Source organism: Homarus americanus, unplaced genomic scaffold, assembly GCF_018991925.1.
Source record: "Homarus americanus isolate GMGI-L3 unplaced genomic scaffold, GMGI_Hamer_2.0 scaffold25013, whole genome shotgun sequence".
Lineage (NCBI taxonomy): Eukaryota > Metazoa > Arthropoda > Malacostraca > Decapoda > Nephropidae > Homarus > Homarus americanus.
Genome location: NW_024722158.1, coordinates 4,631,104 through 4,659,056, shown reverse-complemented (window position 1 = coordinate 4,659,056; position 27,953 = coordinate 4,631,104). Strand labels below are relative to the sequence as shown.

The window sequence follows — 27,953 nt, the reverse complement described above, 5'->3', positions numbered from 1 at the left end:
CATACAGTATAATATAGTACTTAATTACTTAACCTAACCTAACCAAACTCACCTGTTCTCTTTTAAACTTAACACTAATGAGCTGTTGGCATAGGTATCAATAAACTGGACTCAGTGGAAGATGCGTCACCTAATAGTGTACTCAACATCTCTTTGTATAATTTAGTACCTGTTTACATTGAGATCATTAATGGACTCAAGAAGGTAAATTAACATAGTACTCAACAGGTAAATTAGGTGTTGTCGTTGTTTTTTCATCACTTTGTTAATGTACTCTCTCTCTCTCTCTCTTCACCGTCCCCTCCTCCCCCCTCTCTCTCTCTCTCTCCTTCACCGTCCCTCCCCTCTCTCTCTCTCTCTTTTATCACCTCCCTTCTCTTCTCCCTTTCTTTTTCCTTCACCCTCCTCTCTTCACCCCCCCTTTCTCTCTCAGTGGTTGAATCTATACACCCCGAGACAGGCCACCCCAGGGCCGGCCATCTCCCCCTCCCCCCACACAGCCATCAACACCCCCAGAATCGACCAAAATACATCGTCCCCGGGTTCGATACCAACAGGGCCTTGAAAACAAAAGCTAATTCACCCACCCTGCAGCACTCAGAATCGATAACCTAACCTAACCGCAACTACATGTCGTGTTTTGTTTTTACCTGCGCAGTGACGGTACCATTTCTCTTCGATTTGCGCTGTTTGGTTGGTGATGACGTGTGTTAAGATGAGTGCACGTCTCTCTCCTGAGGTGATTTACACGTCAGGGGTTAATATATGGGTCTTGGTTGATGACAGAAAGACGTGTTGGTGATTTGTCCGAATAATGTGGATGGTGAGGGTACTAATGTAAACAAATGATTCAGGCAAGAGAGGCTGGTCGTTTGATCCCGTTACCTGGTCCCGAGGGGTCAGCGACGAGGGGAGGATGGGTAATGGGGGACTAATGGACTCCCCTCTGCTGGCTGGCTCTCTCTCTCTCTCTCTTTCTCTCTCCTGGCACATCTTGAAACTCTCAGCCTCCAATCGCCTTACCACCTCCCACCTGATCTTCCAAAACTTGTATGTGACACTCCAGAACCTTAACCACCGCCCCCACTATTTCCAGGTGTGGTTCCAAAATCGGCGGGCCAAATACCGCAAGCAGGAGAAGCAGCTGCAGAAGGCCCTAGCGGGGACACCCTCTGTACTACCTACTTGCAACGGCGCCATGATGAGGAACATGTATCCCACCGCCACCCGTGGCTACCAGCCCTACCCCAGCCACAACGCCATATCCACCTTCAACACCATGAACCGATACCCACAGGTCAGTCTTCGCTCACCCATAGGTCAGTCAGTAACTTACAGGTCAGTCAACGTCACCCACAGATCAGTCACTAACTTACAGGTCAGTCAACGTCACCCATAGGTCAGTCAGTAACTTACAGGTCAGTCAACGTCACCCACAGGTCAGTCAGTAACTTACAGGTCAGTCAACGTCACCCACAGGTCAGTTTTCGCTCACCCATAGGTCAGTCAGTAACTTACAGATCAGTCAACGTCACCCATAAGTCAGTCAGTAACTTACAAGGTCAGTCAACGTCATCCACAGTTCAGTCTTCGCTCACCCATAGGTCAGTCAGTAACTTACAGGTCAGTCAACGTCACCCACAGGTCAGTCTTCGCTCACCCATAGGTCAGTCAGTAACTTACAGGTCAGTCAACGTCACCCACAGGTCAGTCTTCGCTCACCCATAGGTCAGTCAGTAACTTACAGGTCAGTCAACGTCACCCACAGGTCAGTCAGTAACTCACTTTACTTTACTATCAGTACGATGAACAGGACGTTAAAGTGATGTGGTCTTATACACAAATTATAAGTCTTGAAATATGGTAGAGAATGCAAAGTACTATAGCTATTTTATGTATACAGACGTAGAGTATAATAGAAATAGACTATATAACATCTATACCTTACTCATCTGATGCTATATTATACATGGACTCACCTGACAACACCTCCAGGTAACACAACCAATTAACATGAGGTAGTAAATCATTCAGAGTAACATTATCATAGCCAACACCTGTACAATGTTAAATAGCTCACCTTCCTTCCTGATCTCTGCTACCTGTCCAGTTCCTTGTTGATGCAGATAACCATCGTCACACAAGCCTAAAAAATAAACGGACAATGCTGTAGTCCTAAACACATACACCATAAACACACACAGAAAACAATACAAAATAACATTAAAATAAAATACCAATACAATAACAAAATCCCACTGACGCTACAAACAATATAGGCTCCTGTAGGGTGAGGTAACACGGGTACAGTTAATCTACAAAAAAAATACAAAACTTACAATTAAAAAACAAAAACTAAAGTATACACCTGACGTAAAAGTTCATATGTATACACACAAACTGCACATACAAACAGACATGGTAGTAGATGGTTAATGTATATGGGAAGTAGATGGTTAATGTATATGGGAAGTAGATGGTTAATGTATATGGGAAGTAGATGGTTAATGTATATGGGAAGTAGATGGTTAATGTGTATGGGAAGTAGATGGTTAATGTATATGGGAAGTAGATGGTTAATGTATATGGGAAGTAGATGGTTAATGTATATGGGAAGTAGATGGTTAATGTATATGGGAAGTAGATGGTTAATGTATATGGGAAGTAGATGGTTAATGTATATGGGAGTAGATGGTTGTGTATGTAGAGTAGATGGTTAATGTATATGGAGTAGATGGTTAATGTATATGGGAAGTAGATGGTTAATGTATATGGGAGTAGATGGTTAATGTATATGGGAAGTAGATGGTTAATGTATATGGAAGTAGATGGTTATGTGTATGGGAAGTAGATGGTTAATGTATATGGGAAGTAGATGGTTAATGTATATGGAAGTAGATGGTTAATGATATGGAAGAGATGGTTAATGTGGGAAGTAGATGGTTAATGTATATGGGAAGTAGATGGTTAATGTATATGGGAAGTAGATGGTTAATGTGTATGGGAAGTAGATGGTTAATGTATATGGGAAGTAGATGGTTGATGTATATGGGAAGTAGATGGTTAATAGTGTATGAGTAGATGGTTGATGTATATGGGAAGTAGATGGTTAATGTATATGGAAGTAGATGGTTAATGTGTATGGGAGTAGATGGTTGATGTATATGGGAAGTAGATGGTTAATGTATATGGGAAGTAGATGGTTAATGTGTATGGGAAGTAGATGGTTGATGTATATGGGAAGTAGATGGTTAATGTATATGGAGTAGATGGTTAATGTATATGGGAAGTAGATGGTTAATGTATGGAAGTAGATGGTTAATGTATATGGAAGTAGATGGTTAATGTATATGGGAAGTAGATGGTTAATGTATATGGGAAGTAGATGGTTAATGTATATGGGAAGTAGATGGTTATGTATATGGGAAGTAGATGGTTAATGTATATGATGATGGTTAATGTATATGGGAAGTAGATGGTTAATGTATATGGGAAGTAGATGGTTAATGTATATGGGAAGTAGATGGTTAATGTATATGGGAAGTAACTGGTTAATGTATATGGTTGAAACGTCCATCATTAACCGCTTGAGTACGATGACCTAATTACCTGAGTACAATACCATAGTACTCATGGGAATAAGATATCGTCTTCAGAGGTTAAAGACGGAGTACTCAAGAAATTAAGCCGTCGTACTCAAGCGGATAAAATGTACTCAAGTGGTAAGAAGTAAGAGTCAATGGGCTAATTCACTGTACTCGAAGAGGTTGGCATAGTACTCAAGAGGTAAGTTATTTTATTTAATGGTACAATTCACTGTACTTAAGGGGTTGGTATCGTACTCAAGAGGTTGGCATAGTACTCAAGAGGTAAGTTATGTTATTCAATGGTCCAATTCACTGTACTCAAGGGAGGTTCAAGTCTTTCTCAGATGACCTCTAACCTATGACCTTTTGACCCCAATACATCTCAGGTAAGAAGAGGTGCCATTGATCACAAAATATCGATGCCACTAACCACTTACTGTGAGCCACTACCCAATAAGTACCACTAACCATAAATAGTGCCACTGCCCACTAAAAGAATGCCACTACCCCAAAGTAACACCATTGCCACTACTAGCACCACCGCCCACTAGAACATAAGAATGGACCACCGCCCACTACTAGCACCACCGCCCACTAGAACATAAGAATGGACCACCGCCCACTACTAGCACCACCGCCCACTACTAGCACCACCACCCACTAGAACATAAGGATGGACCACCGCCCACTACTAGCACCACTAATAATGACTGTTTGTTGCAGATGTCATCAAGCTCATACCCAGGAATGGCACAGCCCTTCAGTATGACGCACCCGACTTCCAACATGGCCGCCATGCGTCAGGATTCCATGAGTAAGTTGCCATAAGGTTATCCTGCCATATACCAGTGGTTGCCATATTATTTACCAGTGGTTATCATAGAGTTCTCATACCAAGGTTTCTGCCATACTATCGTGACATTGCCATCTAGCTAATAGTTACCTTAGTCATTCTGTCATTGGTTGCCATATTTAAAGAATTATCCTGCCATTGGTTGCCATATTTAAACAATTATTCTGCCATTAGTTGCCACCATCACTTAACCATTAGGTGTGAGAGTTATCCTCTTAGTGATTGCCATAATAAACCTAACCCAAATTTGCCATGGTTATTGTACATTGGATGCCAGAGACACACAAGTCGTTAGGTCAGGTCAGATCAGGTTAGGATAGGTTAGGATAGATTAGATTAGGTTAGGTTAGGTTGTTAGGTTAGGCTGGGTTTAGGATAGGCGGGGTTAGATTAGGTTAGGTTAGGTCAGGTTACATTAGGTTAGGTTAGGTTACATTTGGTTAGGTTAGGTCAGGTGACGTTTGGTTAGGTTAGGTCAGGTTACGTTTGGTTAGGTTAGGTTACGTTTGGTTAGGTTAGGTTACGTTTGGTTAGGTTAGGTTACGTTTGGTTAGGTCAGGTTACGTTTGGTTAGGTTAGACAGTGCTGCTGGGTAATGTTGGGTTCGAATCCTCCCTCACTATACAATACCCTCGTGGCCTTTGATCAACAGCGAACAAACTTTACGCCTTCTAGTTAAGTAATCATATTCCCATAACTTCATCTTTTGCTGCTTTGAGGTTCAGCGATATTCAAGTTGAGTTTAGAAATACCTATGGCGACCGACCTGCTGCCCTGACCTCTCTCACACACCCCTGGCCTCTCTCACACACCCCTGGCCTCTCTCACACACCCCTGGCCTCTCTCACACTCCTGGCCCTCTCACACTCTGACCCCCCACACACCCCTGGCCTCTCTCACACACCCCTGGCCTCTCTCACACACCCCTGGCCTCTCTCACACACCCCTGGCCTCTCTCACACACCCCTGGCCTCTCTCACACTCCCCTGGCCTCTCTCACACTCCCCTAGGAACCTCTCTGTCACTGGTGGGTAATTTTTATTCTTCTAAAAGCCGACGAGAACGAGTTAATCACACACACACTTATTGGATAGCTTAATTTTATGCAGTCCACCAACTTAGGTAATGAATAATTAAATAATAATATATTTAGCCATTTAATTCAATATTTAGACAAAGGGGTCACCCAAAGTCTTCAGAAAATGGTCGTGTTAATAATTCCAGATCCAGTGTAGATACGGTTTATACACTCACGCCTCCTATACACTGACGCCACTTATACACTGACGCCACTTATACACTGACGCCACTTATACACTGACGCCTCTTATACACTGACGCCTCTTATACACTGACGCCTCTTATACACTGACGCCTCTTATACACTGACGCCTCTTATACACTGACGCCTCTTATACACTGACGCCTCTTATACACGTGAGAGAAGCACGGAGCGGGATTAAAAAACATCTCTTCTTTTACCCAAGACTATTTTCCGGGCAACACAACACAACAGGAACTAGAAAGAGAAAAGGTCAAATCAGGTCCACGAGGAAACAAATAACCGCTCAACGGTCACTACCATCAACTCTTCCCCCCCCCACCCCCTCTCGGTTCTCAGTAACCTGTCAAAGGAGACTCCGCCCACCACAGTGTTGCCATGACGACCGGTGTAAGCCCCGCCCCTCTCCCCGTCCCCTAGCTGAAGCGTGACTCCGCCTCCAGGCTCGTCTGGCCGGCCAGCGGGTGTGGTTGTAAAGCGTTATCCTCCACTCCGTTGATGGAACACTCAATGACCAATGATAGCGACATATTAGCGTTTGCTGCTAGAATATACCAGCGCACTATTACACAACACACTAAATATTACGGTATGCCTGGGTCACATGTAACATTATTGTATTATTTGGGGTAATTTAACTTATGTACAAACAAACAATAGATACAGTATATCGATTTCTTATCTATCAACATTAGATTGATACCGTATCCTCGGTCTACATACAAATAAACAATTAAAATTTAACAAATATTTTCACTAATATATAAAATAAATCTGCCTCCTAAGATTCATTTTTGTTTCTATAATTTTTTTTTCACATTTATTTCAGTATAAGCAGCCTTAGTGTAATCTGAACACCACCTGGACTGCCTTCGTTTTGTGTAGGCGTAGCTCAAGTCGTGTACTCAGTTCTCTTCTAAGTTCACTAGAGGCCTTTGAGTTTGACATCAGATAACGTTTAAGAATTCAGTTTCATGTTTATTTCTCTTGTGGTGATGTTATCCGCGAAGCCAATGTTAATCTGCGTTGCATCACCATGTTAACCTGTGTTGCATCACCATGTTAACCTGTGTTGCATCACCATGTTAACCTGTGTTGCATCACCATGTTAACCTGTGTTGCATCACCATGTTAACCTGTGTTGCATCACCATGTTAACCTGTGTTGCATCACCATGTTAACCTGTGTTGCATCACCATGTTAACCTGTGTTGCATCACCATGTTAACCTGTGTTGCATCACCATGTTAACCTGTGTTGCATCACCATGTTAACCTGTGTTGCATCACCATGTTAACCTGTGTTGCATCACCATGTTAACCTGTGTTGCATCACCATGTTAACCTGTGTTGCATCACCATGTTAACCTGTGTTGCATCACCATGTTAACCTGTGTTGCATCACCATGTTAACCTGTGTTGCATCACCATGTTAACCTGTGTTCACCATGTTAACCTGTGTTGCATCACCATGTTAACCTGTGTTGCATCACCATGTTAACCTGTGTTGCATCACCATGTTAACCTGTGTTGCATCACCATGTTAACCTGTGTTGCATCACCATGTTAACCTGTGTTGCATCACCATGTTAACCTGTGTTGCATCACCATGTTAACCTGTGTTGCATCACCATGTTAACCTGTGTTGCATCACCATGTTAACCTGTGTTGCATCACCCATCCGTTTATTAGAGGATACGGAAGCACTATGGGACGTCCCCTGTCGACAACATAATGTTATAATAAAAAAAAATCCAAACATACATACAGAAAATTTTTGTGATAACAATAAAAATAATAACAGTAAGTACAATAATAATTTTGTTAACGTTAAGCCACACGAACATTAACAATAACAGCTATAGTACTCACGTATACACCGCGCTTCATCATTCATGTTACATCATTCACTACCATAATCGATCTCAACACCTACATTACCGTATTTATTATTGCTTAATGCACTCCTAATAAATTAATTATACATGCATAAAATTACATTTAAATTTAGCTTAAATATTTTCTCCTGTGTTCAGTGTAATTGTGTGTGTGTGTGTGTGTGTGTGTGTGTGTGTGTGTGTGTGTCGTAAATATTTATTCTTTATAATGGTATGACACGAGGCACAATGGTTAGTATGGCCACCAGTATGAAAGTTTTATGGTGTGGTGTTAGTAATGGAGACAGTATAGGTGTAAGGATGTCATTCTAGTGTTGGTGTAGTTGTGTTATGACCCGTGTGTGTGTTCTGACCCCAGCAGGTATGGCGACGGAGGACGACTGGTACAAGAAGGGGCTGGCCTCGCCCTGCTTCTCGGGGCTGCAGACGGCCGCCGACGAGGACTGGTACAAGAAGTCCCTCACAGCGCTCTCCATGAACACCACGCACCACCCAAACTTGTCGGCGCCCATGCTTCAGTACCAAACCTAGACGTCCATCTGCGGTCCCTGGCGGCCGCTGGGGGTCCCGCCCACCAGTCATCATCAGCTGCAGCCGCCGCCGCCGCCGCTTACCCGTCCTACTACTCCAGCTACTACCACTACTACTACGGGTACTCGGCCGGCGAGGCGCTGCAGGGACCTTCCACCGCCGTCAACACTGAGCATGGGTTGCGCCACGCCTCCAACCATACCACAGCTTCGGCTGTAACTTCAGCGACCGCACCCGCATACGGTCATCCCTCGTACTCCCTCGAGGGAGATCACACCGCCTCAGAATACGAGGCCCATAGCGGCAGTAGCAGCAACAGCAGCACCACTAATAATATCCGAAGACCCGGAGATACCGGGTCAGAGTTTCCGACGAGTCCTGCACCAGCACAACTACAAGACTACGGTAGTTTGATGGGCGGTGGGTGTAACCTGTCGAGCCAAGATAGTGCCCCGGGGGGAGCTAAAACCCCCGTGGTGTATCCCCCACCCTTGTTACCCCCACACTCTCACGCTGGCCTCTCCTACACCCCGGTCTCCGAGGCCTACGGCCAGATGGAAGGCGACTTTAACCACGCTTCTCTGGCCGGCTACGAGGCAAGTAATCGCCCCCTACATGAGTTTGCTTCCCACGACCACCTCCACCAGCAGGACTCTAGCCACGACCAGGACCCCGTCTCTGACCCTGAGGGGGAGCAGCTCCTGCACGAGGCCCCCTAGCCACAACCACCAAGCTGCTCACACATCCATAACCCTCCTCTCCGTCTCGGATCACTCATTTTTGTGAACCTCAATTCACCTTCAAGGAAAGATTGAAAGGGATTGTTATGCTCTATGAACAAAGCCACTTGGGATTCGTAGTAGGCTGCTATGGTTTCTAGCATACAATTATGTTCGTTAATATTTTTATCCTAGCCATGTTAACTTTATACTTGAGATGGATAATGCGTAGCACACAATCAAAAGGATATATCACAAGTTTCAGACGCTTGTGGTTCATATGTTACCTGGTTGTCCTGAAGAGGGAATCTCATAAGGACATCCAGCAATTAGGTAATTCCTGTAAGAGTAGATAAGAAGAAAATTTTTGATAATGCAGGTGTACTGAAAAGTGTTATTTTCGTCTTTCTCAGTGAATGCGATTTTGATCTTTGAACACGCAAAGCTGTTTTCTTTTATGGAAGACTACTACTGGATTTCTGCATATTTGAGTCCAGTAGAAAGACGCCTTGCTTGCGGGATGGCATCACCATCCCTAGGAAGAATTTGCCTGTGTCATGCACAGAACCATCAAAACACCCACTTGTTTGTTCGTAACCTTATTGGTCGCTATTTATAAATAGTACTGTGTTTCGTACTCAATTCGTTAATATAAAGTAAGCGTATTGTTTATTTCCGCGAGTGAGTGAGTGAGCGGGGCACTGTATACTTGTCTTTCTCAGACTATCGAGGTGATGTTGGCAATAATGAAGTCTTGAGCAGGTCCCTGGTACTGACCGCTCTCAACTGGCACACGCTTCATGATGCCATCACAGCTCACAAATCCGATATCGATATTTTCGATTTCCTGTTTTTTTTTCTTTTTTATCAGAATTAATATTGCCCTGTACTGGCACCAATGTTTTCGGGCATGTGTGATTTTCAAGCTTTTGCCCGCAATAATACAATTAATAATCCTTTTTTGTACAAGAACAATGCATTGTCGAGAAGCAATTTTTCACGATATTTGCCATATTTTTTATCTCTGCTACGCCATCAAACCCCCTCCCCCCCTCCTCTCCTTCCTTCCTTCTACCCAAATGCCATTTTCTGACAAGAGCAGATCTTCAAGTTCCTCCAAGTGTTTCTTACCGTGAATACGAGTTTTGCAACGGTGTTTTTGCAAAATAAATTTAATTTATGATAGGCCTAGTCTTAATAATATGAGAATACTCTTATAAATATCTCAAATACTTCAAACTGCGTGTGTGCGACTATCGGTGTATATGTACTATGTAACATAGATATTAGTCAGTGTTCATCATGACTGGCACGAAGTGGATGCTTTTGGAACCTGGGGTCTAAAATGCAATATCTTTTTCTTATTAACTCTCTCGGCTCCTATACGTGTGGCTTTCTCGGTCCATTTCCGAGTATCTTGTAAACTAAGGACAGCAATACGCCAGAGAAAGCATCCCCTTCCACTAGACTACTGTAGTAAGGTTACCGTCACCTTCAACACCAACCATTACAACATTCTTCCTCCCCTCACCCTCCCTGCCTCTCCTCAGCTCCTGGAAAATACACTGTAAATACCTCCTCTTCTTAGTCTTGAGGGGAGGAGTGGAAAAAACCCTATCCCTATCCCTCCTCCTCCTCCCCATTCCATCTCCAGCTACCTCCTCCTATTCCACCTTCGAGAAAAACAAGCGTTACTTTCAACTAGCAATGACAAAAAAAAATAATATACCCCCCCCCCCACCCTCTCACCCAAACCCCATAAAACACAAGTGTCATTTATTTCAGCTAACCATGGAAAGAGGACCACCTCCCTCCCATGCACCTCTTCCCTATCACCACAAAAAAGTATCAATGAAGAAAACATCCTCACCGCTCCCTCCCTCTTCACCGTCCATTGCCATCTTACCACACAGACAGACGAAGGAACTAGCTTACCTCACCCTCACCCTCAACCTCTCGGTGTCATTTTCAACTGGACAATAAAACATTTTGTTGTAATTCTCCAGTTACCATCATCCTAGCTCTCCTCCTCTTCCTTTCTCACCTCTTCTCCTTTTCCTTTCTCACCTCTCCTCTTCTTCCTTTCTCACCTCTCCTCTTCCTTTCTCACCTCTCCTCTTCTTCCTTTCTCACCTCTCCCCCTCTTCCTTTCTCACCTCTCCTCTTCCAGCTCCTCCTTCTTCCCTTATAAACCGGTAAGATTTTTCTTCACCTAACTGATCTATATGAACTCCCCTATACTGTCTCCCTCTCACCCCAATCTCAAACTGTCACCGAGGTTATCTCCCCTTCCCTCCCTCTTCCCCTCACCCCTAAACTCCACTGATCTTTAAAAGCTCACTTTCTCCCTACACCTCAGCCCACTCCCCCTCCCCTCCCCCAACCAACCCAAATACCTCATTCCTCCCCACAATCCCCCTTCCATACACCTCTCATCTCTCCTTCAACCTCTCCATACCCAACCCTCTCCCTCTCAATCTCCTCACACTTAACCCATTCCCCCTTTCTTCCCCCTCCCCTATACCTCACCCCTTCCCACTACACCTCACTTCCTCCCCTGTTCTTCCTATTCCCTCTCCCTACATCTTATCCCTCTCACCCCTCCCTCACCCCGTTGTCTAGTCTTAAGTCAGGTCGACGGTCACGTGACTGTCATGGCCGCCTTTGTAAACCACGTGCAATAAAGCGCCAATAAAAAAATAAACACACCTCGTTTTCTTTAACCTACTAAAAATTATCCACTGGAAACACCTGACTCTCCTACCTGGGTTTAATTACTTGGCTTTTTTTTTGACCTGTGTTTTAATTACCGTTGATTTACCTGGTTTTGTCCTAACTCTTCTGCCTGGCTTTGACATCTTGGATTAATTACCTGGCTTTGCCCCCCTGGTCATGGTCCCTGGTATACTCACCTGGCTTTTGTTATTGGGTCTCCTGGTTTTTCCCATGTCTCCAATTAACTGACTTTACTCACAAGATCTGAGCTATCTTGCTAGCTTACCTGGTTTAACTACTCTGACTTAAAACTTATATGGCTTTACTCACTTTCTTTAGTCATCTGGCTTTAGTCACATGATTAGTCGTCTGGCTTAGTAACATGAATTAGTCACCTGGCTTAGTCAAATGAATATGTTACCTGGCTTAGTCATTAGTCATATGGCTTAGTCACATGAATTAGGGCTTAGTCACATGAATTAGTCAAAGTTGTTAGTCACCTGCCCTATTCACATGTCACCTGGCTTAGTCAAATAGATTGTATACTGACTTAATACTATCTGACTCTAGGCTTTACATAACCTGACTTTAATATACCTAGATTAAATGACTTTATTTGGCTTAAAGATACCTGGCTTCGTTTTACCTGGCTTTAGTCGTCTAGTTTTGTTTCCCAGTTTGATATTGCCTGGGTTTAGATACCCGGATTTATCACCCGGCTTTGTCGAGTAGCTTTAAGTTACCCGGCTTTATTAACCCCGGCTTTTTTACATAGCTTTAAGTTACCCGGCTTTGTCAAGTAGCTTTAAGTTACCCGGCTTTGTCAAGTAGCTTTAAGTTACCCGGCTTTGTTATGTAGCTTTAAGTTACCCGGCTTTGTTATGTAGCTTTAAGTTACCCGGCTTTGTTATGTAGCTTTAAGTCACCAGGCTTTGTTACGTAGATTTAAGTCACCCGGTTTTGTCAAGTAGCGTAAACTCACCCGGCTTTGTCATGTAGCGTCGTCACCCGGCTTTGTCAAGTAGCTATAGGTCATCCGGCTTTGTTGCGTAGCTTTAAGTCACCCGGTTTTGTCAAGTAGCGTCAAGACACCCGGCTTTTTCAAGTAGCGTCGTCACCCTGCTTTGTCAAGTAGCGTCAAGTCACCCGGCTTTGTCAAGTAGCCATAGGTCACTCGGCTTTCTTACGTAGTTTTAAGCCACCTGGCTTTGTCAAGTAGCTAGAGGTCACCCGGCTTTTTACATAGCTTTAAGTCACCCGGCTTTGTTAAGTAGGTTTAAGTCACCCGGCTTTAAGTAGATTTGTCACCCTGCTTTGTCAAGTAGCTATGTCATCCAGCTTTAAATCACCCGGCTTTATTAAGTAGCTATAGGTCACCCAGCTTTGTTACGTAGCTTTAAGTCACACGGCTTTGTCAAGTAGCTGTAGGAAATTATGTAGATGCCAGTGACGATTTTTTTTTAAATATCAATCAAATTTTGCTGTATAGGTTCCTTGCCGCAGTTAATTTCACAACTATTTCGGCTAATGCAAGTCGATATTTTTATTTTATCATTACCACTTTTATTAACATTTCGCTTCTTAAATATATATATATATATATATATATATATATATATATATATATATATATATATATATATATATATATATATATATAAAATACAAAATCATAAAAAAACAATAGGGTAGTTAAGCTTCAGGTGAAATAAGCTGGGGTGGAGAAATGTGATACGTATTATCTACGAAGGCTTTACAATTCGCGCTTTCTCTCTCTCTATCTCACTCTGGTTAATGCCCCAGATATGATATATAACTCAATGATTATTTTGGGTGAAGTTGTTTTCGTCGTGTTGAAGGTCAGGTCTAAATCTGTTTTTTATTACTTGTACATTTATAAATTGCCCGTTAGTTACCTCGGATAACAAGGCGCTAAAGAAAGTTCCAATACTTTTTTTAATAATTCGCTAACAAGTAATTTGTGACGGAAATGGCACATAAGAAACATGATTCATATGGTTGATTTCCACCTATAGCAACTACTAATTTTTCGATAGAGTTTGAGAGTGCACTTGTAAAATAAAACTCAAAATATAGAAACAAAAATAGGTTGTAGAAGATAGTAAGTAATGATAAATAACACGCATGACAATTCAATGGCAGTTCGACCCTTAATTTATAAACTGTCGTATCAACATTTTCTTCTCAATCCGCCACACCGCCGTATTATTGAGAAGTTAACAAACAAATATGACACTACTACAAATTAGTATTTTTTTTTACGGGGATTAGCCCACCCGGGCACAGGTCACTGGCTCACATCGGGGCCTGGGGGGCGAAAATGTAGTAATAATAATAATAGTAATAATTATAATAACAAAAATGAAAAAAAAAAGATAAAAAGTGAGAAACAATATATGTATGTTGTGTTGTCAATGGTAAGAGAAACAACCGAGACCCTGCAATTGTGTTCCATTGTTGTTACAATGTTAGGAAGGTAAACCTGAGATCCCCCCCCCCTCTAACACAGATTCTTATAGAGGCGAAAATTACCATTTTCAGATGACTTACCTGATTATTCATCCACTAAAGACAGAAGACATAAGTTATCTGATGTATGAGCCATATATAACACTTCACAGATTAAAGATATACAACATATATGATGATAAGTTGGGAGAGGTGTCCTCGTAGCCACACTCACTCAGGTTTCAGCTCAAATGATGACGCGGCTGGAGCCAAATTCGCCGATTGTCTTTTTTTTCTTAGCGATAAAAAAAAAAAATAATGTCTACCATAAAATATTTAAATATTATTTTTAACCTCTGACAGGTAAATAAAGTATTGGTTTTGTAAGATGGTAAATATTTATTTCAGATATCTATCGTTTTAGAATATCTACTAGTTTCAGAATACTGTAAGCATAACTATTAGACAATAATAGTAATAACAATACTATATAGTATACTACTAATAATATTAGTAATACTACTACTGTCCTACTACTACTAATAATATTAGAGTACTGTATGTTAATTCAAACCAAGCACAGTACTGTACTGTACACAGCCCAGAAACCGGTTAAGAATAAAAAATTTCTGGTGTTCACAGCAGCAAGTCACATGAAGTATTTCTTAACCACTTTAGTTCCAACATTTCAATTAGCATCATTGCTGAAATTCTTGCTGGAGAATATTTCATGCTAGTTCAACAATCACATGTCTAGTAGCTGTCACTTGAACTACAGGTATAATACAACAATTACACTATTTAAGCAAGACATTTCAAATGGTGAAACAAAATACTTCGAGGGTCATGTTTGATGGTGTCTACTCAAGGAATTACTGTACAGTATTCACTAAAGTGATATTTAAAAACCTGGAATCGTGGAACGGGCAATAAAATGAATAAATTGGATAAAACTCACCTTAAATAAAAACTTATCCGTACTGGTGTAGAATACTGTATTAGCATTTTAATTTTATATAAATGTTACTACTGAAAAATACAGTACAGGGGTAAGCTTTAAATTATAAAATAATGTATTATATAATAACAGTACAGGTACAGTAGTTAAGTTTCTCAGCTTCACATAGGTAGTGATAAAATATACTGTGGTGCTCGACCATTCCTTAAAGCCTAGGCTATTTACACCTCAACCAAATTTCATAATTGTGGAAATGCATGAGGAACACATACAAAAAATGCAATTTATATTATACCTGCACAGTATAAATATTTCTGCATCTTTCAGTCTTCTGCCAAGGGTTGCTTTTATTTGTACTCTCCTTACTTTTTAATTACTTTATTCTCTTTTGTCACCTGGTAAGTGCTGGACATGTACAAGCCCTAAATTGTATCTGAACATGCCACAGTGTTTGTCCAGTCTGAACTTTTAAAAGAACTTATTATAAGACAGAAAACTAAATATTGTACTGTACATTACTATATATAATCCTCTGCACACACTGGCAGAGTATGTATCATATGACCTGAAATCTTCAAGTTACAGTATTTTTCACAGGTACTCTATTTCTCCATAATACTGTATGAAATTATATGCCACATAAGCCCATACAGTATCTGTAAGCATCTAAATGGATGTCATCTAATTTTTCCTTTGCAAATACTGCACTACTAAAGCACTAATAAAATTATTCCACCATAATTGTGGTAAGACAAAGAATAATTTCACTGGTTTCCAGCAGACACTAAAGTGCCACTGCTCATGGTTGCTTAACAAACAAAAGCAGAGTGGAGAATGGTTTACGAGAACGTACAGTAAGTACTGCTAATAGGGTAATGCTCGGCTGTGAAACAACTGGAGTAAATCAAATGAATCATAAGGCATTCTCGTGGAAGGGGAACACTACAGTGGTCCCTCGGTTAACGAGCACAATTCGTTCCAGAAGGTTGCTCGTTAACCAAAAAATTCGTTAACCGAAACCATTGTTTCAATGGGTTTTTGGGTAATTGGTTCCAGTTCACCGAAAATTACATACAAACTAAAAATAAATGCAGTAAAGTACACTTACTTTGAGGTGTGCATATAGAAGGCTCCTGGTTGATGATGATGGGAATTAGAATGGGGGTGGAGGAGAAGGGAGAAGAGAAGGCATTGGGGTGGAAGAGAAGTCACCCCATGCCGTCATTTCACCCATAAAATTTTAGTTCACTTGGTGTAATTCAAGATTATTTTCTTTAAATCAACACTGCACTACATTATATATATATATATATATATATATATATATATATATATATATATATATATATATATATATATATATATATATATATATATATATATATATATATATATATATATATATATATATATATTGTTATTATGTAGAATATATTTCAAAATGACCAATAATTTGACTGGAAACACAGAAAAAAAGCATTTATGTTGAAGTCTCAAACAAGATGTTCCTTCCTCTGAACTGGTAAACAAACTGACGCCAAGCTTGGTGTGTTGAGTGGCTGTTTGGCGCGCAAAAAACTAGCTTCCTGTACTTCAATTATGCTCAATAATTGTTAAAATGACTAAAAAATTTAATATAAAACATTTTAAATTATTGAATAGTATAACCTTCTTGATATTTACTAAAATGGTAAGGAATTTAAGCCCTAAAACGATTACTGTATTGGTGGACTAATACTACAGCTGGTGGGCAGCCAAATGCAGTTGAAAACATGTTGGGAAAAATTCATAAGGAATTCGTTAACCGAGGGTTTGCTCGTTAACCGAATTGAAGAATCTTATAGAAGGCAATTCGTTAACCGAAATTTCGTTAACCGAGGGATCAATGTATATCAAAATAGAAAAGACATTTATTACAGCAAAAAGGAACAATGACAGTGAACGCAGGGAGAATCTGCATTTGTTTGATTCTGGCAACCCCTACATCACTAATAGGTTAATGGTTCAGGAGTGACGTACACAATTTATTTACATTTCTAATATGTAGTTATGTTACACTGAAATAATTTGCTTAAAACATTTTACTAATGATAAACACTCAAAAGTTTTCTTGATATTAGCTTGATCAGAAACACCATCAATATTCTACAGTATTCCAACCCATAAAATTTGTAGCACGGAACTGGGCTTAACATAAGACAGTACAACAGACATACTCTCAGGATGTGATTGTGGATCAACTGGGCCACAATCCTAGTAAGCTCCACCCAAACTTAATGTAACCATTGATATTTATGACCCATCTTCTTTAATGTTCTGACATGATGAACTAAGATAAAAAAGAATGGTATAACTTGTCCAACCCTTCAACAAAATTTCAATTCTGTGGTCACACTTGGCACATGTTTTAGTCACTCTTGGCAAGACACAAGATTAGCATAACTTTATCTCCAAGTACAGCAAATCTTCCTAGAAGCTCTGGTCAGTCAGTACTAGTCTGAGTCATCATACCTGGTGCATTGTAAAGTCACTGTGATATCATCTCCATCTGCATCGGAGTGAACGATGCTCAGTGGTGCACCTCCAGCTATGATGTGGCCCAATTTCTCATAATAATCTGCAGATAACTCTGCATGTGCTTCAATCTCAAGGGAGGTGTGCATGATTCTAATTCGGGCATCCAATACAGCAAGAGAGATAAGCTTCTGCATGTCACCAGCCTGCTCATAAAGATCAGTGTGGGAGAAGGCAATGGACAGGGGTTTCTGCCAGGGGAAGGACTCAAATATCTGACGTAGAGGCCCACGCATCATGGACGTCAAGCAGTTAAAATAAAGACGGAGCTGAGTATTCACAGGAATCTTTGTATTAGCGATACCTTCTGCAAGGTTTACAATATTCTGAAAGTCATTCACTATCAAATCCAATCTTAGTTGACAATCTCTTTCTTGAAGGTAGTATAGCAACTGTGTAAAGCTACTCAACTCAACAAAATTGCTGCCACAAACAATTACCATTATATAGTCTAGAGACTCTTGTTGAAATAGGCAATGGTATAAATCCAAACATTGAGGGATGAAACACCGAATTTTTGTAAAAACCGACAGCCTCCCCAAGGTGGTCAAGAGAGGTGTTAACACGTCGGGAAATGGGTCGTTAAAGTCAAAGAACAAATCAAGTGACTTGGGTGTAAATCTTGTTTTCTGCATAAGATACTTAATAGCTGAAAGATCTTGAGATATTCTTGTAAACATTCCATATAATCTGATTGCTCTATGTTTCTCAAGGTAAGGCAGTACTAAATGGCTTATGACTTCACTTTCTGCACAATCTTTTATAAAGTTTGACCAAAAAACCCACCTGTTATATATATAATTCTGATTAATGTTTTCCATAATTGATTCTATTTTCTTTTTATCAGGTTCTTTTTTAGAAACCTCAATAGCAACTAAGAATCGAAGTGTTTGGTTCATTGTCTTTGCATTGTCAAAAGTTTCGTTAAGGCCTGAAACATATATATTTTCATAGATTTTATCATCTTCTGACCCTGCAGACCTTGACATTGACCTGGATCTATCATCCTCTGACCCTGACCTGGATCTATCATCCTCTGACCCTGACCTGGATCTATCATCATTTGCCTCTGCAGACCTTGACATTGACCTGCATCTATTATCCTCTGACCCTGCAGACCTAAACCTGGATCTATCATCACTTGCACCTCTTATTAGATCATCATAGGAAATTTCCTCAGTTGATGAATTCAGTGCAGCATCAAACATAAAGTCAACTTCCCTACTATCTTCAAATCTGTATTCATCTTCATTTGACTCGTCCAAACAGAGTGAACGACAACAATCAAACTGACAAAGAGACTTACGGCTACGACGAATAGGACGGCGAGGAAGACAAGGAGGACGAGGAGGAAAATGAAGAGTTGGAGAAGCAAGATGAGGAGGAGGAGGAGGAGGAAAATGAAGAGTTGGAGAAGCAAGATGAGGAGGAGGAGGAGGAGGAAGAGAAGACTTGAAAAAAGGATGAGTAATAGAACTAGAGCCCAAAAGCAGGTTCTGATTCCCTTTACTAATTGATCTTGGAAACATTGCCCTATTAACAGCTTTTTTAAATTTCTTTGGCTCTTTCATAATTTCATCTAAAGCGCTATTCTTTTTAACCTCACTAAGGTGGAGAGCAGAGAGATACTCTTGATAAGCTCTGTGAGGAAACTCCCATGTGTATTGAGTTCCAAATTGAATTTCATGTGTTGTGCACTTCAAGAAGGAGGACATAGCATCGATGGGGTCTATATTGAAGTGTTGAGCCTCCTGTAAAAGGTATGAAGTCCAACTTTCATCATAGAGGATTTGAGTATTGCATAAAAGAGACTCCCATGCAACTTTAGCCAGACAGAGAAGCCATTGCTGACAAGCCTGTTCTACCAGCATTATGTGTCTCATTTCTTCAGCTTTTTGTAGCAAGCGCTGGGCAAGACGCTTGATGCTCAGATTGACTGACTGCCTTAGAATGTAAGTGACTGTAACAGCCCCTGTAAAAGAGGTACTGTCCTGCAGCCACAGCAGTGTTAGTAACATCACTGTTAGTGGTAAGTTTAAAAAGTGGTATATCTCTTGATCCAATAATTTTAAGTGATCTGTTAACTTCTGGATCATATTTTCACGTTTATGGGCGTTACCCTCCAACACAGTCAACAGTTTTTCAATATATTCTATTTGCTGAGTCTCATTGAAACCTTTCACATAGAAAACATTTAAACTGTTGCTACTGGGTGAAATCAAGCATTTAGCTTCTTCAGTGAATTCTGGCCTGCATGTTACAACTACCCGACTAGCAGGGAACTTTGTACTAATTGCCCGTACTAAGGATCTTGCATGCTTCCCAGCTTCATCTAACCCATCTATGATGAATATAACATGACATTCCCTTAGGGTAGGAATGATATCTTCATATTTTAACTCCTTGCATGTTTCTTTCAGTATTTCTTCACCAAGGAACTCAGTCAGAGAACTGGAGGTCACTGAGTGGCATTGAATAAAAATCATGATATCAGTGTTCTTAATGGCCATCAAATTACTGTTCTTGGAAGCCCAACAGTTAAGTATGTATTTGCAGATATGGCTCTTCCCCACACCAGCAACACCTTCAAGAACTATCAACTTTGGGAGGGAACCATTAGGCAACTCATAATCCAAGATCTGCAGAACTGGCACTACACAGTTATTCTTAGTTAATATTGTAATGTTTGTGAAAACTTCTTCCAGCTGTGGGCTGTGAGAGCCAAAACCAAAGTGCAGCCATATGCGGTCCTCCTGCCATAACCTTTGATAAATCTGGTGAAGCTCAGTTTGGGATTTTATAATCACTTTGTTGACAAGGTCATGAAGAAATTCTTTTAGTTCCCTTTGATAACTTTGAAGAGAATATTTTGGCTTACATTTGTAAGTATCATCAATTGCTGCCTTCATTTCAATAATGTACTGTGCATAATCCCCTCCAGTAATTAATTCTGTCTTTTCAAGGACTTTTTCTAACAATACTTTTAACTTCTCTGACCTTGTTTTCAGTTCAACATCACTTAAGGCAACCACCTCATGGGCCAGGAAATTTCTTTCTCCTTTGATAGTAAAAAGGATATATTCCAGTCCATCTCTGTCCTTAGGCTTTGGATTAGACCATCTATCATCAGAAGGAGACGCTAGACCACACACTCGCTGTAACAACTTGTACAGATAGGTTATATCCAGCTGCTCCCACTCTATGCCAGCCTCAATAGCATCTCTTTCGTGAGTGGCAAAGGCCTTGCGGTACTGTGCATTGGAGAAGCCTAAATCATTTGTGTAGTACTCCTTCACGCTCTGCTGCCCACCGCCATACAACTCTCGACACACCTAGTCCAAAAAGAGATCATTCTAGAATTAAAAATAAAGCTTATATTTAATATACATCATATTGCTAATAGACTTACCATACATTACCTAAAGTTATATGATAATATATAATAATTCCAACTGCTAAAATATATATAATTTACTAGTAATAAATAAAAAATATTTTAGTACAGTACTGTAATGTATATTAGATTGCCATAAACATTTACTGTTAATTCTAAACTTTGTTTAACTATTTTGTAAATCTATAACAGAAATTTTACAGTAAAGTACAGTACAGTTCAGTACAGTATACAGTACTAGAACCCTAAAATTTCATAAATCTGGCTGCTACAACTCAAGGTTCAAAATAAAATGTTTTAAAATAGTATTTCAAATCTATTTTTATACTATACATACTGTATTCATTATCATAATCATCATCAATAATTTATGGCAATTTTCCATGCCTGCATGTTCACCTGATAACAGCTGTCTGGTTGCCATCAGATATGTTGAAGCAAAGTTTACAGCTATCCAGCATGCCCTTCCTATTGCCAACCCACAGCAAGGGAAGAGCTTGAGAAGTTGACTGCCAGGGTCACTACTGTAATACCTGAGGTAATCAAAGACTGCCAAAGACTACCTTCCTACCTATAGGTGGGTATTATTGTAGCTGTAATCAAAATCCTTTAAAATAATATTTTCAAATTATTACCATACTGTACTTCATACTCTTGTAGGTAAAAACAGATGTTCACAATTCTAATACAGTGCAACACCTAACCGGACCTGCACTACCAATAGCAACATATCTATGTACTGTACAGTGCAGTACTGTATAAGTAAACCCTTGATGACTCAGAATTTAATAACTAATAATTTGATACAACTCAGAACAACAGTAAAATTTCAACAGTAAATTATTTTTTATTTATTTTTTACATAACTCACAATATTCTAAGATACGATAATGAAATCTTGAAATGGTGTAACATGTGTGACCCATGCGGGATGCATGGGAGACTGCTCGGTCAGCCGCTCATTTACATGTCGGTAGGCCTAGTGAGAGGATTTAGTGGAAAATGTAACCAGTATACATGTACAGTAGTGTTTAAGTGGATAATAACATTTAAAGTCGGTGCTGTAGGTGTTTACAATACAGAATTGTATGACCAGAGTGGGCAAAACGCCAGAAAAAAAGGAGACCTCAGGTGCGTTACTCTCTCAGATCTACAGCCTGCCACCCTTGACGCCAGCCCCACACACGTACTGTAGTGACGCATGTGTAGATTTACTTAATGGCAATATCGATCATGTTGCCGCTTCCATTCTGAATAACAAAGTCTTTCTCGGGATACAGAGATGGTTTCCCTATCCTTTTGTGAATAAATTTCGATTCTGACCATAGTGGTGCTTTGTCCACTCTGTTCTTACGTGCTTCATATACTGTATGTAGTGCAGAGAGCCTCCCTTCACCTTGGACACCTACCACATGGTACCACAAGCTTGAATTATCCTCATACTTTGCCTGCAGTGCTGGTAAAGGTTATTTTTTGTGCAAGTTTTTTTATTATGGCAAGTTATTTGGGATGAAAGACCGGGTGGAAAGTGCCTGATACGGAATGTTTAGAGCTCTGAGGAATATATTGAGAGCGAGAGCTGTATTAAATGAGGCAAAATTGGAGATTTATGGGGGAACTATTGAGGCACAGATGTAAGAAGCAGCAGTAAATGAGAAACGATAAGGGGTAATCTTTGATCATCTTGGGGAGTACTGATCCAAGCATTGAAAGCTATGAGGATATGCTTCCAAGTCCTACAGTGGGTTGCCAGTAGGAAGGGCATACAACCATAATCCTTACATCATGCTACATTATTAATATCAATTGAAATTAATACCTATTTTATAATACAGTACCTGTAAATATATATCTCTGAGAAGAAAAGTATTTTGCGTGTTTACCTTTGCCAGAACAGTAGCAGTAGGTCCTGTCCTTCGTAGCATGACAAAGTACTTGAGTACATTTTCATCCTGCGTTGTTAGAGGAACACCATCCATCTGAGAAGAGGAAACCCAACCACCTGGAACACTGCTGGCTGTCTGTTGAGTCCCACCACCTGTAGCAATGATCACTGTCTGTTGGGTCCCATCACCTGTAGCACTGCTCACTGTCTCTTGAGTCTCACCACCTGTAGCACTGCTCACTGTCTCTTGAGTCTCATCACCTGTAGCACTGCTCACTGTCTCTTGGGTCCCATCACCTGTAGCACTGCTCACTATCTGTTGAGTCTCACCACCTGTAGTAATGATCACTGTCTGTTGGGTCCCATCACCTGTAGCACTGCTCACTGTCTGTTGGGTCCCATCACCTGTAGCACTGCTCACTGTCTGTTGGGTCCCATCACCTATAGCACTGCTCACTGTCTGTTGGGTCCCATCTGCTGTAGATACCCGAGAGAGGAGGCCTGAATAGTGAACAGTTGTGGGGGACTGAACAACAGGTGTAGCATCTGTACAGGGTTGTACATTGTAAGTTTGTGATGATGTGACTTGACTCATCAAGTTCCCCATTGTGCTGTGATCCTCCACATATATCAGAATCATGAACAAACAGATGGATTGTATCCTTGAAGTGCAACCCTGGGTGCATATTGTGATCCATCACTCTGCAGTTTTCTACATAGTACTGTACTTTACTTCGGCTCAAGTCTCAATGTTTCCTGCAGTCTTTTACATGTAGTATTACCCTTCAGATATGGTGTAAAGCTTCTCACATAAAGTGGTCAATTTTCTCATACATTACATTACTTCAAATGTAGAGTAAATCTGACATAAATTTGTCAATATTCAGTAAATTCAACACGTTACACCTGCCTTTTTATAATTACCATTATATACATTATAAAAAATATTTACCCCTTATTTTGTATACCTGTACTGTATGCTATTAAGGCTCTCAATATAATTAAAAATAATGTATAAAAACTCAATTCAAGAATTACTAAAAGGTTGAAGATAAACCAGTAAGTGCCACATGAGATAACTAAAAGCTTCTTGATAAGGCAACTTCAGAGATAATTGACAAACAAACACACACCAAGTCATAAGTTCACTGTAGGAAAAGCTCTTACTGTGTTTCACAAGCCCCCAAATGGTCACTTATCCACGATGGACCCGTAAGTAACTAATTCATTTCGTAAGCCTCAACTGTTGTCACTCTATAATCATATCAATGATGACCAACAGAGACTAACAATGGTCCCTTGAGTTACCAAGAGTTATACAGTACTTGTTTCCCATAATTATCTGAACTGATACTTCTCCATGATCATATTTAGATAATATAAGCTTGTGGTAACTTCTAACAAGTCAGTCGCAGGAGTGGGTGACCTTGTTATGGTTGGTACTGTATTGGCAATGCATTTTCTGAGACTATCATCAACAGCATCATCCAATCACCTGCAAGCGGTAAAACACTATTAATTTTTATAAAACATGCACAACATTTTACAGAGCCCATTATTGACCCTATGGGTTCCCCTCTGAGCTAAATAAAATTGTCTGATGTTAGCCAAATAAAATACCAAAAGTGGCATCCCAGTAGTGAAGGGGTTAAGTTTTACAATATCCCCTGTACTGGTAAAAGTTACAGATAATGGAATATCTTTACACAATAATTTTGATCAGACAAACTAAAGTTCATAAAAAGCAAAATGACCAGAAATGAAAATGAATTCTCCAATAATGTAGCAACCAGAATAACATGAACATTTGGTTACCTTTATAGTTTTAAAACTTAAGGAACCGTGATGTACATTAGCCAGTTTTTAGATATAGAATACAGTAATGTATTCCACCTTTTCCACTGTTCTCGTCCCCTTTGTGTCTGAAATTTTTCTTAGGCTATAAAGCATCATATTCTCTACTCTGCAAATGATCAAATACAGTATCTAAATTAGCACCCCACCATCCCATACAAAATCCATAATTGAAAATACAACAAACTTACCAGTGCTCTCTTAAGTGACTATCATCCACTGCATCACACACACTAATACCTACAATAATGTATGATCAGCGGGCACACTCTTATCTTATCTTATCTTGTCTTGTTTGTGGCTTTATATTTAATCACTATATACCCTTCAATGGGTCCATTTTTGCTTGCATAATCATTTTAGTATATTTTGGTGAATATAGCAAAATCCCATTCTAATGAAATACTGTACTGTACCTTTTCTCTTGGGAGAAAAAAATATATATATTTTTTAATTAAATACCTGTACAGTACAGTACAGTACAGTATCTGTATTTGAATTTTATGCCAATCGTCTATTGTGTTTAAACCTGAGCTTTGTCACACCACTGTACTGTTCTGTACTCCAGTCACTGACAAAAATTTACCTCTGTTACCCATAATATCCAAAAAACAATCAACGGATGCCTTATCATCAACCAGTAAATAATTTTCTATTCACAAGAAGAAAGTTACAATTGCAATGAACAGGGAACTACAGTAGAAATAGTGTAACAACTGGATGCAGGTGAGACAGTAAACAAACTCATGAGTCATAATTTGATGGTCAATATGTAGCAGACATTGACATTTAGCAGACTAATACTGTATAAACAAAGAAACTGAGGTGGAAAAATGCAACACAGTTACTAGTTATTTCAGCCGCTACCACCACACTGCCTTAAGCTGCGGTCAGAGAGCTTGTATTATTAATTCTCCAGAAATTTGACCAAGTTTATAGAGCAATTTTATTGTACCATCATGATTGTCAACTCTTGATGATTTCGAGCAAGATTCCCAGATCAAAACAAGGCTGTCGGCTATTGCTATATTTAATGACAAGAAGCTTATTTATCAAGTACAGTACAGAATTTAAATATACCATAGTACATATATAACACAGGTTTATAACATTATTATGTATTAAATGCACTAACAACTTTTTTTAACACATAATGAGTTTATAATTTGGGTACTAATGTAACGTGTCTATTTACAAAACACACACAGGTGCAACCGTTCAGTCCAGACACATGCAACCCTCCCTACAGCAGCTTTCATAGTCCAACAAGATGAGAAAAGCAGCTCCGTCTTTCATCTACTCACACGCCAGCATTTGGTTTTTGTTTTCTTGCCGTAGAAGCTGGAGCAAGAACCACCAGTGTGACCATATTTTGAAGAAATTGATCGTATTTTCTTGCTCCAAATTAATTTATCATAAAAGCAATCATGTGACAATGCCTTTACATATGTACACTTATTGTTTGCAAGTCCAACTTTACTCTTGTAGATACCAAACATTTTGTAAATAATGAAACAATAATGGATGTTTAGTACTGTACTACTGTACTGTATTATTACTGTATTGTAGAAATTTAATTAATGTTCTGTACTGTTCACTTTGTTTCAAACCTCATCCAGTTTCTTATAAGTACCGTACTGTACAGTTATAAAATTATTACAGTACAGTACAGTACTGCTTGTATGTCACATACTGTACAGGGTTTATTGTTGGCTTATAATCATTGTGTACATCAAACTTTTTCATTACAAAAGATTTGTTGCATTTATGATGTTTGGGTGAAGCTTCTTTTTTTTTCAGGTGTCCATGGTAAAATGTGCTTTGATTTGACAAAAGAATTGATTAACAAAAGTTTTTCAAGAACAGACCTCTCTGTAAATTAGGGAACACCTGTACTGTACAGTACTGTGTGTGTTGGTGGCTCAGTAGTAGAGCGTATACTGTACCCCTCACTAATGTGTCCTGGGTTCAATTTATGGCTCAGAACAGTTGTAAGAAGGGTGTTAGCCAGTGTGACCTTACCAAACTTGGCCAGTTTTTTCTAGGTGGTCCAGTTTACTCCTGTACTAACCCTGGACACAAAGGTCATAACAAAATAACAAAGAACAAACCAACTGTCTGAGCTGCAAATAAGCTGATGAGTGGTGAAATGATAAATAAATTCATTCACCTCAAGACTTCATTTCTTATGGTGCAATAATCAGTTGACACCACCATTTTTGTTTACTCAAGTAACCTCTATCTTTCAGTTGTGTGTGAAATATCTGTCCCTAAATTATCATAATATTACACCTAAGACTGCATGAAATCATTTTGTCAACACTAATTACTGAAAGGGATAATGATATCTCTATTTGATCCTTTCATCTTGTAAATTGACAATTTATATTATACTGGACTCATTGCCAATTAACATAAACTGCAGTTTCCCAAGAATCTAATGAGCCCGGGATAATGACAAAACAGTAAAGCAACAGGATCCTGAGAACACACAGATACCAATATCTCTCACTAATAAACTATTGACCATCCTAGGACATTCTGGCATAAGCTTCTTCCACACAGCTATGACACAGTACCTCATAGAAGACGTCAACAGACAGGGGAGATGAAGATTAGTATGATAGGTGAGAACTTTGGCTGCAAGTCACCAGCAACCGAGCATCTACACTATACAGTAATCACAGCTCACGAACCATGGAAATGCCACCGTGTTATCACCTACTTCCTCTCCTCTAACACTCACTCAAGGCCAGTGATACCATATCAAACCTAGGACTCGCCCTATTGCTTATTCTCTCTCACTCTTATTTTCATTATTTCATTCTCTTTTTTTTCTCTAATTCTTTTTCCATTATTCAATTTCTTTCTCTCTCTCTAATTGTTTCTGTATTGCTCAATTTCTCTCTCTCTCTGTGCAGTATGCTTATATACAGTACTACAGGTCTACAACAAACAAAACAGTAGAGTTAGCTAATTAGTAATAAATTTATAGTCGAACCTTATCCGATGTCAGTTTCTCAAACATGAATTAGACTATACTACACACTGTAACAAATACAACACCTATTTACCAAATGCAGAAAAACTAATAATTACCTACCATGCCACCACTCGCTGGGACCCACATTGTTAACCTGTTTGTCACGTCGCTGCACGATAAACATCTTTTGTACCCTTAACTGTATGTACTGTGGAATGACAATGTAAAGACTCTCTGGAAGGTAATGCTGAAA

General features: G+C 39.8%; 2 protein-coding genes across 4 annotated transcripts in view; one reads left to right on the top strand and one right to left on the bottom strand.

Moving 5' to 3' along the window:
• LOC121862130 (homeobox protein unc-42-like) overlaps nt 1-8,248 on the top strand; it is a 75,861-nt gene extending 67,613 nt beyond the window's left edge. The window contains exons 4-6 of the mRNA XM_042360143.1: nt 1,097-1,297; nt 4,311-4,401; nt 7,977-8,248. Coding sequence (XP_042216077.1) covers nt 1,097-1,297; nt 4,311-4,401; nt 7,977-8,149 — 465 coding nt within the window. The 3' untranslated portion in view covers nt 8,150-8,248. The remainder of the gene's footprint in view (nt 1-1,096; nt 1,298-4,310; nt 4,402-7,976) is intronic.
• An 8,773-nt stretch (nt 8,249-17,021) lies between these two features.
• On the bottom strand, nt 17,022-23,981 carry LOC121862128. 3 transcript variants are annotated; one of them, XM_042360140.1, is made up of 3 exons: nt 22,862-23,981; nt 18,782-20,916; nt 17,022-18,730 (listed from the first exon to the last, which is right to left on the bottom strand). In XM_042360140.1, exons 1-3 carry the CDS (start codon nt 23,501-23,503, stop codon nt 17,503-17,505), a joined length of 4,005 nt encoding a protein of 1,334 aa, XP_042216074.1. In that variant the 5' UTR covers nt 23,504-23,981; the 3' UTR covers nt 17,022-17,502. The 3 variants fall into 3 exon arrangements, with proteins under 3 accessions (XP_042216074.1, XP_042216073.1, XP_042216072.1); XM_042360139.1 differs by having other exon boundaries at nt 17,022-20,916; nt 22,862-23,268; nt 23,305-23,981; XM_042360138.1 differs by having other exon boundaries at nt 17,022-20,916.
• Nucleotides 23,982-27,953: the final 3,972 nt, after the last annotated feature.